General features: G+C 39.1%; 1 protein-coding gene across 3 annotated transcripts in view; it reads left to right on the top strand.

Annotated features, from left to right (window-relative positions):
• mid2 (midline 2) overlaps positions 1 to 13,407 on the top strand; it is a 97,120-nt gene that overhangs the window by 40,373 nt on the left and 43,340 nt on the right. Inside the window, exon 3 of one of the 3 annotated variants that reach the window (XM_014028001.1) lies at positions 12,146 to 12,211. The exons of the other annotated variants lie outside the window; for them this stretch is intronic. Within the exon in view, the coding sequence (XP_013883455.1) occupies positions 12,146 to 12,211 (66 nt within the window). The remainder of the gene's footprint in view (positions 1 to 12,145; positions 12,212 to 13,407) is intronic. 3 annotated transcript variants of the gene reach the window in all.

The raw sequence follows: 13,407 nt of genomic DNA, 5'->3' as shown, positions 1-13,407 counted from the left end.
ACCCAAAGCTCATGACCATAGATGAGGGTAGGAACGTAGATCGACCGGTAAATCGAGAGCTTCGCTTTCTGACTCAGCTCTCTCTTCACCACGACGGACTGGTACAGCGCCCGCTTTCCAGCAGACGCTGCGCCAATCCGCCTGTCGATCTCCCGCTCCCTTCTTCCCCTATTCATGAACAACATCCCCAGATACTTAAACTCCTCCACTTGAGGCAGGGCGACCCCACTGACCCAGAGAAGGCACTCTGCCCTTTTCCGGCTCAAGACCATGGCCTCAGATTTGGAGGTGCTGAGCCTCATCCCAGCCGCTTCGCACTCGTCCGCGAACCGCTCCAGCCCCAATTACAATTTATATAAAAAAATAACATTTTAATTAGATATTGGCAGGAGTGTAAAAGTTTAAAAAATAATTGTTGTGTGAGTTTTTATAGTCTTTATTTTTTTAATTAGAGTTGTGTTAAAATGGCTGCTTACTTTGTTCTTGCCCTACTAAGACTAGCTGAGATTTAAACTTCACTTCTCCAAACAGAGGTCAAAGAGTTTTGTACAATAGGTAAGGTATTCTTTTGTAAAATATTTGGACAGAACCTCATTTTAAAATTCAGAACTATGGTTTTACCTGATTTCATCCCAAAGTTGGACACTAATGAAATGCATTTTCCTGTTAGGGTTAAGACAGAATTAGCTCATTAATATTAAACCATTTGTTGAGAGCAAAACGTTGACAATAAAAAAACAAGTCTAAGTGAAATATACTTTCAGCTGCAAACTATTGCAGGAGTTGGGTCTGAATAAAGCCGAAACATGTGGGTCACAGTGTTCATTTTATTCACTTTAAGACAGACTGCAGAGATGATCATAATGGCAGTGAGACCAATTTTGGAGAAATCGTTATTGCCTCCAGCGTTAATCCGGTGCTGCTACCAGTTCACAGATGGGGAAAATGGATTTAAGTTGCCGATCAGCTCAACCAGAAAGCCCTGCATACTCCAGTGTTTATGAAATGCACATCCATTTTTCCAGAAGCATAAAGGTGCTCCAATGCCTGTGCCGTAAGTGAGACTATACGGTGCATCACTTTTGCCTTGAGCGATGTGGTAAAACACCGCCAAGGACTCTCAAAGCTGCGGAGTCGCGATGAAAACCTCTCAGCTGTCATGTCAGTTACTCAGTGCGTTTTCACAGGCAAAGTGTACAAAGCTTTCAATCCCAGCATCCCAAGGGACTGAAAATACAGTCGTTCTTTCTTAGTGTTTCCCAGAAGCTTTTGATAACGACGTTCCCTTCAGAGATCAAATCTAAAAAGAGACGGCAAGCAGAATGTGGAGTGATAAAAACAGGGAGGACTGAGATGTTAGCCAAAGGTGACAGAAAATGTGAAAAGTAGGTGTGTCTATATTTACAGCTGTTTTGTGTTTTAAATTTAAAAAGCCTGTCAATTTCTGACAAATATTGCATGAGATAGTTTACAAACCTAAAATAATTATTAACTGTTTTCTTTATTATTGTTGCTGTAATACAACACTTTCTCCAATTAAAATAAAAATACCGTCCCATGAGGACCTTTGATAAACAGGACGAGCTGTTAGGCTGTCTGCAGTAGCTGGAATATTTTCAATGGTTTGTTCTTCATTTGTTTTGTTTTTGTTGTTCTCGGCACCCCTGAGGCATAGCCACTGAACAAAGAGTGGAGAAACATGTCGAACAGTTTTTTACCTCGTTCCTTTCGTGATGTGAATACCAATCGCTGTGTGCATCCGAACGGATCGCAAACCATATAATTTAGAGGTTTGACGCTGAACGACTTATTAATGTCATTTGTGTGTCTATCATCCATCCCTTAACTTCACATTCAGCTCAGCGTCAAGGGCAATCACCCGCAGTGGCACAGAAATGCAACTTATGTCAAGCTGGATCGGAAGCTGGAGCGCAAAAAGTTGACAAACTTGATATCAGGCAACAACAGCTTCCTACCTCGACACGTTCCAAGTCCTTATTTGTCACTTTCATTTAAATACAGCTTCTTAGACATCTCCACACCCCTCTGCTCCTCACTTTGGGTTGAATGCTTCGGTGCTTAAAGGCTTAAGAGGAGATTTAGTGAGAACAACACCTGGGTTTTAGCACAGCATTCTTTTGGATCAGCTAACCAGGCATTGCTGACGGTTTTGGGTATCTTGCTTCGGTGGCAATGTTATGCTCAGTCCTTGAGCTCAAAAAAGGATTAAAGTACTTAATCAGAAGCAAACTCTGATTGTGTTTATTAAAGCAAAAAAAAAAAAAGAAGTTGGTGAGAGATTTATACATGCCAAGCCAAACTGTCAAGCTGATTTTTAAATGCTTTCTGAAATGAAACAGAGAAATGCAAAACCTTCAATCCTCACATAGTTCGCCAATCAAGCTGGCTCTATTTCCTTTAGCAGCAGCCAGTTTTTTATTTTTTTTATTTTTTTGCTGTAAACACTCACAAACACATTTTTTAAAACACATTTCTGCTTGTTTGCAATTCTTTGTAATGAAATTTTTAGTCACCAGCATTTTTCTCTATTTCACTGACTCAGTTCCATATAACATTCTGTTTGTTCAACAAGTGTCTGAGGAACACTTAACAATGGAGTGAGTCAGACCCAACGTGTTGCTCACTACTGGTGGATTCTAGAAAATAAAATAAATGATTATGATTCAGCTAAATAATGGTGTTATGGTGTATGTGTGTCAGGGTGAACATCGCTCTCTGTTAGTTCTTTCTTTCAGTGTGTCACCGTTTTGGGGTTTTTGTCATGTTTGCTGTGTTGCCCATATTTTTAAAGAGAATGCGTGATAGCATAGCTCATTTTATCACAAATAAACTGAATGTACTTTTTGCTTTGAGAGAAAGAAAATATAGGCAGCTGCATAAAGATGTGAAGGGGAAAAGAAGCACAGACAACAGATAATAAATAAAAGCACCGTCATATCTCATTCAATAGAACATCCACACGAGGCTCAGCAAACACATCGCACTGGAAGTCAGAAACACAATCAAGTTAAAGCATTTGCATCAAGCTGTTATTGTTCACACAAACACACAAAGAACAACTTTATACACACACACACACAGGCTTGGAAGAATTTTAATGTTTCTTAGTTTGAATTCTGACAAATACAAATAAACATGGATGGATGGATGGATGGATGGATGGATGGATGGATGGATGGATGGATGGATGGATGGATGGATGGATGGATGGATGGATGGATGGATGGATAGATGGNGATGGATGGATGGATGGATGGATGGATGGATGGATGGATGGATGGATGGATGGATGGATGGATGGATAGATGGATGGATGGATGGATGGAAACAATACATAGATGTAAAATGTTAGCATTACATGGTAAATCAAAGGATAACCTCCAATTCTCTGAAATTTACATTTATTGGTTGTACAAAACAAACAGTAGTTGAGGCCACGTCCTTCCTGTAGAAATTGTGTAAAACAAAATAGTTTCGGTACAAATTACAAACTAACTGCCTAAAAAAATCACCAGTGGTAAGTAGTATCAAACTTTGTCGTTTTATTTTTATTTTTCCAAATGTAAACGGAACTTCTTTGGTACATGTCACATTTCCTTGTGGATTTTATTTGCAGTGATTCAAGCCTTTAATTCAGGATGAATACAGCACTTTTACTTTAATTTTATTGTTTAAAATGTGCCTATATTTTCCATTAAGTCAGGAGCAAACAATCAATATAATTTTAATGGTTTTGTGTTGGGTGCAAATGTAACTGTGGCTTGTTAACCCCATTGTAGCAGGTGAACACAATCAGATGGGCTGTATGATGTTACTCGATTTTGTTTATCCTTTTTCTATATTGCAGTCTTTGTGTTTTGCTGTGTGTACATCTGTCTTCTCCAGGACACCAGTGATTTATTATGAGTGCAGACATTATCAGGAGCACTGCTGTGTTATCTTTGAATATGGACACAGAGTAATTTTATTTCCTCTACCACTGACAGATTTAATCTACTTTAATATTGCTTTAATTCAGCACTGGTGTGATGGTTATCTGTGGGTAGAGATTATATGACAAATATACATAGAAATTATGAGGTGTCTGTTATGAAGTATGGAGAAAGATATCCATTTTGCATTTCCTAATTCAGCATTGGCATAGTGGATATGTTTATCATTTTATATCCAGAGATGAATTCTATGTAAGATTATCAGTATTAAACATGAACTTAAAAATGCCTGACACACTGATAGTTTATTCAGAATGCTGTCATGAATGCATCAGTCTCCCTGCTACAGACTGTCTGCACAAATCATCCAAACTGATGGTAATAAGGTTTTTGGACCGGAGTCACGTTTGTTAGCTATCTCTCTTGTCTTCAAAATATCAATTATTCAAGTCCATCCCACATTCATTCACACTAATCTACTGCTATCAGTGTGGACAAGTTTGGATGTAGGTAACAAGGATTTGCTATGAGAAGCACAGCATCCAACTGACTCAGTATTAAAGATTAACTCCTTCCTGCTCATTTATTATACAACACAGTGTTTATGTCTTTGAAATGGATATCTCACAGATAATGAAGAAAAGACAACACTCAGTGAGCTCTAATAAAAGTTGGAACGCTTTGACTCATATTTCAGTTCAAACTCAGACCTCCTCCATTTAGATTCTATCTCATAATTAGCTAAGTGTTTAGGTTATCCCCCTCTTGCAAAGCGTTTTCTCCTTTTGAAAAAGAGGAGTTCAGTGCTTCTGAGGAAAAACACAAGACACCACTGGTAATCAAAGCAACAGATGTTTGTTCTGATATCGTGAGTGTAACGGCTCCAGAGTAAGAAACACACTAACTGAACTGGCAATTCATGCAACTCAGAATCCTTGATGACACAGATGTTGTCATCAGCATAAGTGTGTTAGGAAACAGCTGCATTGAAACTGCAATATAATACTGAAGGTAAAAAAAAACTGTTTATTTAAGAGATTTTGTTTTTGTCTTGTGTTTGAAAGAACACCCATCTATTTATTCCTTATGCCTGGTTCAAGATGATAATGTCGATTTTTGGCCCAATTCCGACAACCTTAAGGATGCCATAATTATTGTGATGACTCTAAGAATAATCTTACGAGATATTCTTGCAGTGTGTTAAGACTGATCTGGTTGGCTCAGAAGAACGTTGAACCACTCCGACCTCAAGTTGGGGATATTCAACTTGTTGGGATTGTCTTAACCTGATATCTCAGAATGTGTAGTGTCCCCCAAAGTTAAACAAGCTCACAGCCTGTTGAATGTGACACATAGCCGAACCGAAGGGAGGTAACAGATAAATGGAAGGGAATCCAAAATACAGAAGACAGGACATGTGAGATGTGTCTTTGTTTTGTGTTTTCTTTGTTAAAATAGTCCAAAAACTATCACCATTGCATCTTGAAAGGTGTGCCATGTTTGTTTACTCTGAACTTACATTAGATCTCAAGAGATTTCCCTTCTGACATCTGAATATTTGTGTGTGGTGTGTCATCTGTGCCATGTGACTGTACACCACACACTTCAGGACCAAACCTGTTATATCTATGATTTTTATTTATTTATTGTTTTTATCGTCATGTGTGGGGTCTCTCACTCTTTGAAAATCAGCTGACAATTTGAAAATCTTGTCGTGTGAACCAGGCATTAGAAACTCAGAGTTTTGGTGTGTTCAACTTATGCTAGAATGTGATTTTTTTTTTAAGTTTCAAGGTGTTAAAATAACCTGGAACCCCTGACCCATTATCAGTAAGAGCTGTTCTTTATTAATAATGAGCACATCTTGAACCATAAGATTTAAAAAGGCTTTGTTTTCATCCTGACTTAAATGCTTGAAGTCATTGGCAGTGCATTTCATTTGAACCAAAAGTTAGAAATTTAGAATTCCAAGTTGGAAAAATCAATGAGACGCCACCACCCCTCACCCTAACAACCACCCCATCAAAGTTGGAGTTTCACAAGCTGGAAGTTTTTCTGACCTCAAAATCCTTTATGACAGCTACAGAAATAAACTATTTATTTCCACTTCAGATGATTTGTGCTTCAGTACATCTGTTGCACACGTAGTACTGCACTCCCTCTATGAGGAAACGGCAGGGCTGCAGGGTTTGGAAGCAAAGAAATTCATTGTTATCAGCTTGTTCTGGGTAACAATGCTCAGTCTGGTTTCTTAGTACAGCAATTAGCAAATCCTACTGATTTTTTTAAAGGTGCAACAATAACCTGGTTAAGCTGGGTTTGATGCCATTCCATAATTTGAATTCCATCTTCTGAGGTAAATGGAACGCAGCATTTATCTTGTAGAGGGTGACGGGATGCACGAGCCTATCCCAGCGGGGGTTCATGCTGAACAAGTCATGAATTTATCCCAAGGCTAATTCAACCTGACAGGCAACCCTGCATTAATCATTCCCACACCTACGGGCATGATTGTAAAGTCCCTAATTAACCCAACACACACACACACATGCACAACATTTGTGCAATGGAGGGAGAAATTAATTGGGAGAATAACAGAGTCCAAAGAAAAGGAACCCAGCTAACCAAAAGTTTCATCTCAGAACCCTTTTTCTGCAAAGTTACATCGCTTACTATCGGATCACCATGACAATAACGATATTTGCTCATTTTCACAACTGGTTTCAAAGTGCACTATAGTCTCCAGTCTCATTATTTGCAAAAGTTTATGAGATATTTTATCAATAATAAACCTCCAATAGGCGACTCCTGAGAGCATGCGAAGGGTGCATTATCCCTCACAAAGGCAGTCGCTTTCATGAATTTCTGACAGAAAGCAATTTTTTCCCTAATAGATTCCAATGGGTTTAAAACCTTTCCTGAGCTCCTTATACACTCTGCTTTCCATGATTTATCCACCAGGTGTGTCAGTCAGAGATTACAGAGCCATGAAATCTCCAGAGTTAGCGTGGAAGTGCTCGTAAAGTTTTAGCTTGTCATTACATTTATCATCTTGGGGTTTGTTCTTACACAAAATGACATGTAATTATGTGTTTGCATTGACGCAGCCAAACAATCACATTAGTGTGAGTTTAGTTGAGCTGTGAAAGAAATACCCCAACTATAGAGCTCTACTTCACTGTTAATTATTTTAACCATATTTAGACTTAAGCAAAAGAAACATTAGTAGTTTATTAATTGCATTGAGTTGTTTTTTCTTCTCTTTACCTGCCCTCCTTTCAAGAATCAGGCAGGCAACACATTTAGTTTTGCTTTTCTCCTCTATGGCTCATACACCATCTGCCGTCTCTCTTTAGTGAAGATATTGATCATTTTGAACACCAAACGAACCACTCATGTGTGTTATTTTGTTCTCCTGGTCTTAATCTGTGAAGCCGAATTGCACCGTTCCTCCTATGTATGAGTCCTGTAGGTCGATTAGAATGAAACAGAGGGATTTAAGTGCACCCAGCCATATCTCTTTTTTTCCTCCTAAACCCAATTTATCTTAGATGAGAAACCCCTAATCCAATGCATCACACTCGGATCCCCTTATTTATTTCTATACCTCACCATCTTCAAATGTGAAAGGAAACGGGCAACAAAAGGACGTGATCTTTGGTAAATGGTCAGGGATATGGTTTTGCTTCATGTAGACTCTATATTTTTTCCCTTTCATCCCTATTCTCTCTGTGCTTCTGGCTGATTCTCAGGAGTCTTGGGTCATTTTGTTCCTGACCTGAACAAATAATCGGGATGCTAAATGCACACACAGCCCCGTGCATATCAAAGACCCTGATAAACAAATTCAAATGCCAGCTCGTGTCAGGCCTGCTCGCTCGCTGCTCAGTAGTTATAATGAATCATTATTCCCTTTTAAAGCTAGGGAGAGACATTTCTTGATCCTAATCCCTCCATGAGGCTAAAAACTTATTATTGGATTTGTCTCAATTTAAGATGGTGTTCTCTTTTAATAAGCCTTCAGGGAAAGACGCAACTGGGATTCATTTACCAAAGGCCTCTAAGACTTTCACTCTTCTCACTGATGTTTTCTTTTCTTCTTACTTAACAAGATGCAAAACATTCAAAATAGCCATCTTCTGACTTTTTTTTTAATTTATCGACAAACTCCAGTAGTTTTGAGATCCTTCGTTATTCAATTCATCTTGTGATGCTTTAAAATTACTCGAGAGGCATTTCATGTTCAATCATCTGTTGCATCTTCGCAGACGTAGACAGCAGCACTTTACATTAAGGCTGCTTTCAGGCTGAGCTTTCCTTTGATAAAAAGATCTGGGATATAAAGGTTAATTAGTAATTGGCTTTCATGAACATATGCTAAATGTAAACACATTAATGATGTTTCAGATATTTAGAGGCACAACACACTTTGACTTGAATGACCCAACTCAGGCCACAATGATTAAGAAATAACTGGAAAATGTGCCTTTTTTTACTAAGTTGCAAACATCCCCATTGGTCTCATTAATTGAGCCTTCGTGTTTTTTGACAAGCACAACTTTACCCTGAAACAACTTGTTGGTATCGAGGATTTAGTCCTTCAGAGAGAAAAAAAGACCCTCAAACAAACACTCTTGTTCCCAAGAGGCTTAGGTTACTGACAGATCCAGATTCTTGTTAACAAAAACTGTAAAGTGAGCGTGTTTGATTCCTTTTCAAGTTAAAGCCCTCCCTCTCTCTCCTGCTTTCATTTCTGTTTTTGTTGGTGTTGTGTTTCTCCTGGACACTGAGGACAATATCAATACATTTAAAAGAAAAGACTTCTGAAATGAGATGCTTGGCCCCGGGGCATTCTGCGCCAGTTTTGTTGCGGTGTCGTTCGCATTTTTCTTGTTAGGGGCTCGACATACAGGGAGCGACAAACGACAGCGACAGGTGGCCGTCATCACCACCGGGTTGAAACCCAACACACGGGATGCGATAGCAACAGCGTTGTTGCCAATTTCTCTCTTTGTTCACTTGTCTGCAGAAAATTTGATTAGTTCTTTTTCTTCTTTTAGATTTTATTGATGGTTGGCCAAAAACTGAAAGGTGTGCATTACCGCCACCAACTGGTATGGAGAATTTGATTGGTTAGGAAACTGGAGGATTTTTGGACACTTTCAAAGCAGTCCGTGACAAACAAGTCATCAAGAATGAAGAATCAGAAGACTTTGCTGGAAGTGATTGAAATCTTACTGTTAAGTCTACTCTAATGAAGAAAAAAAAAACCTTGGGTCCTTTCTATATTACAGACAAGGAAGCAGCTTAGTCATCATCATTTCATGGTGGACCTCAAGATTGATCCAGATTAACAAGTTCCCATACTTCTGTCTTTTTATCAGCATTTAAATAATCACTTTGTGAAGTGTCGTATAAAACAGGAAAGTCAGACAAATGAATTCATTCAAATGAATAGAAAGGGAGTGATGTCATCTCCCATGTGTCAAGCCCAGTCATAACAATCCAGAGATTTTGCTACTTGACATTGACAGCAAGCAATTAAGCAAAGAAACTGAGTTTAACATAAAATGTTGTTACCGTTGTTTTCTCAAAAAACCCAATAAAAATAGAATAAAATATTCAGTGTGAAAAGTGCAAAATCTGAAACTATTGGCCTTCTCTGGCTCTTGTTTCTTACTTCATCTTGAGAGTCCATACCTGCATTACAGATTGAACTACAGTCTCATTTAAAATAAAATGTGCAAATAGGGATTTACTGTGAGAAATGAATTATCTGTCAAGAAATGAAACCCAGGAGACCTTCAACACAAAGATGACATGAAAGTGTGAAGGGATTGATCTAAGCCAAGGTGAAAAGCTGTCAGTTGTAACGGTGCTAGGACAGATAGAAATAAGGACTGAATTGGAGAAACGGCAAGAGGGGCTCGAGGAGACACACTGTAAAATGAGCAGAAAACTGGTGAATGTCAGAAAGATGAATAGTAATGGAAAAGATTTGTGCCAATGAGCCTGAATGAAGACTGAGTTGGAAAAGCTAGCCAGAGTGGGTCTACTCAGCCAAGCTGCCCCCTTTCTCAGCATGGAACCCAGACTTATTTCTATCTCATCAACCCCCTCCATCTCTGCAGCTTTCTCTATATTCACTGTCATAAGATGCCATGTCCAGAGCTGAGTCTGTGAATGAGCGATATTACTCCATGCCCAAAACCATCCATCCAAAACTTGCTTCCATTCCTCATCCTATCAATATTTCCTTTTTCTATTTATGTTTTTCTCTGCTACAGTTCACTATCTCTGGGTGGTGTTCACTCTCTTTGGTGCCTGTTGTGTGTTATAATGATTTTCTATTTGAGGGTTGTACCTCCTTTTCCTCTTTCTGTCAACCATCTTGCCCAGTAGGAAGAAGCCACAGGGGTGCCAACACAAGTCAGGCCAAACAGTGGGCATCCAGAATCATAAACTGATTAAACTGTAAATGGATAAAATAAAAACGGATTACCTGATATCCAGAAGGCATAAAGTTAAGTAGGACACAGGTTAGATTTACTAAAGGGAACTATCAGGGATCCATGAGAAACCAATGGCAATACAGTTTCTTTAGCAGGCAAAGTCATTGTTTTTTTTTCTACTCTACCAGTGCTGTAGTCTAGGTTTTGGAAGTAGGTATACTGTAACCGTCACTTCCTACTTGAGTCGCAACCATGACCTATACTGCACATTTCCATTCACACAGTGCACAATATTCACACAGTACACAATATTTATTTCTGAATGGAATGGAGTCTTTGACAAACACAAAACTTAAAGCAATTAATAAGTTTATATTGAAATAAAAAATAGATATAACTGAAATAAAATTACCAAATGTCAACTATTTTCATCATTTTGTGCAAAACTAATTAGTAGGTTAAACATTTTGAATAAGTAGACAAATGCAATAAAATGAATGCCTTATTAATTCATGTCTGAGTTTTTCAACTGCCTGCAGTTGCTTCAGTCGGTTCACTCCGAGCCTTTTCAGAGACCTCATTTTGATTATTTGGCTTTTTCACGAAGCTCAAAATAGTGGTCTGTTTGCGCTTCACTTTTTCACTATGCACCAAAGTCTGCATTGTTTACATAGTGGAATATTTACAAACACTACGTGAGGGTGTGTAGCGCATTTAACGAATTTATACTTGACAAAGTTGAGACATTGAACTGGGCTCGAGAGTGGGCATGCCCATAATCGCATTGACCCCGTTTGTGCATGTTTCACTTTATTTTCACTGGTTATGGTGTAAAGTGCTGCGCCATCTTTTTAGAGAATAGGACTGATATGTGTTTCTACTTGTTTTAAGTGGTTTTACGTAAATCCAAGATACTTTTGTTTTTTAATTAATTTTATTTTTTCAAGTTTAAGGTGTCTTTTGACCATGATTGGCTTTTTTTCCTCTGCCTCCACCAGGGGGTGCTGTGAAAACTTCCGTCTTTCTGCACTAACGGCTAACATCCTTGTTAATGTATGAAAATTACATTTTCAAGCTCTAAGCTTATAAAATGCCAAAACCTTTCTTAGCTCAAATTCAATTTTGCAATAAAACTGGCCGGCCCCTTTCCCCCAAAATAATCTTTATTTTAGCGTTAAATAATCGTTCATTTGAAACTGCGTTCTCGTTTTTATTTATGCTCACATCTGTAGAAAGCATGTGTAAAAAGATACTTGATGAGTCATACGCACAGGCACACACAGGTATGGACGTTTGTGGAGGACAGAGGAGTTTATCTTGATGTCGTCTCAATGGGGGGCAGCTGTGTTCTGATGTATTAATCATCTTGGTCTCTAGCTTGCTAATTAATGACCCATCTGTCCCCACTCACTGATGCTCCACTTCAAGCTCTCTCTCTCTCTCTCTCTCTCTCTCTCTCTCTCTCTCTCTCTCTCTCTCTCATTTGGTCGCAACCAAACACTCGCTCTCCTGATGCAATCTTTTACAAGACAAATATCAACAGTCTAACCAGTGCTCTCTCATCTTCATTTCGAGCCGATGCTTTTTTAAACGTGTATTTTGCAGCTTGTCTCAGCCGCCTCTCTCCAGAGTTGCCCCCTCTTCGGTTTGCTTTGCGTTAACTGGCAGGCGTTGTGCGGTCAGGCTTGTCCGTGCGTGTGTTTATGTGTGCACTTATGTAGGTGTATGTGTGTGTTGTAGGCTTATCAGGTGAGCCCGGGCAGAGTGTCAGATGCGCTAATGGAGGCTTCAAAGACAAGTGCTGTGGTGAGTTCCCTGGCTGCCTTGTACCCAAACCCCTTGCCCCCCCCTCCCTCCCTCCCCACTTTCTCCCCGCATTCCCAGCACCGGGATGCAAAGTGACAGAAATGCACTTCAAGTAGGCCCTGGGATGGATAAGGTAAGGATGCAGGAAGGAGGATGAGCAAGTGGATAAGGAATTAAGTGGGGGTGAAGTCTTACAGACAGCAGACAGACAGTGTAAACCAGACTAAGCGACAGGTTGAGGAAATGATGTAAAGCACAGCCAGAGAAGGAGAGAGGAAAATCAGTCAGGCAGTCAGCCCTTTGGCCAGGTGTTCGTCCAGCCCGCCTCCCCTTCACTTGCATGAGCAGAGCTACTTCAAACACCTGCCGCTTGTCCGCTGCTTTGTTCTGCTGTTCTCTTTGCAGCTGCAAATGTTGTTTTGATGCCACCATCATTGATTTGCTTCATTCTGAATGGAAGTTCCTTCTTGTTTGTTTTTTTCTGGCTTCACATTTGCTTATTTCCATGTTTTATCTTTTGTACTGTTTGAGTGAGTTTATTTATGTCGAGTCTTTTCTTTTGCACCTAATAAACAGTCGAGGTTAAGGAGGACGAAAGTGAGTGTTTGATCATTAAAACTGCCACTGAGTGGTTTTCTTTCTTCCTTTTTTTGCAGAGATCACAGTGTTGTTGACACAACTTTAATGTAAAGACTAATAAGGTTAGACAGTTAGGTTTCTGTGACAGAATCATTTGTAAGATGGCAAGCATTTGAAGAGGTAGTTTGAATCTTTTGAAGTGAGGTTTCTTCAAAACGCTATGAAAAAAATTCATATTTGATCCGTTGTAGATATGTCTTTGAACAGCCTCATAGCCTTTCCACAGAACCACACTTCAACAGATCTGAACTTTTATATTAAAGCTGCTATAAACAATAAGTTACTTGGTAGAATTTTGTTTTGTGTTTTTTATGCTGGATTCTTTGACATCAAATATAAAAACAACGTGAGATCTTTGAAAACATTAAGGTCTTAGGTACGGAGCCCAGCCGGTGACATTGGATAAAAAAAGAATAATCTTGTGGCCATGTGATAATAACAAAAAGTGTTTATTGTCATACAGCGGGTAAAATAAGTATTGAACACGTCACCATTTTTCTCAGTAAATATATTACTAGAGGTGCTAATGACATGAAATTTTCACCAGATGTCGGTAA

Source organism: Austrofundulus limnaeus, unplaced genomic scaffold, assembly GCF_001266775.1.
Source record: "Austrofundulus limnaeus strain Quisiro unplaced genomic scaffold, Austrofundulus_limnaeus-1.0 Scaffold708, whole genome shotgun sequence".
Classification (NCBI taxonomy): Eukaryota; Metazoa; Chordata; class Actinopteri; order Cyprinodontiformes; family Rivulidae; genus Austrofundulus; species Austrofundulus limnaeus.
This window is presented reverse-complemented; position numbering and strand designations above follow the sequence as displayed.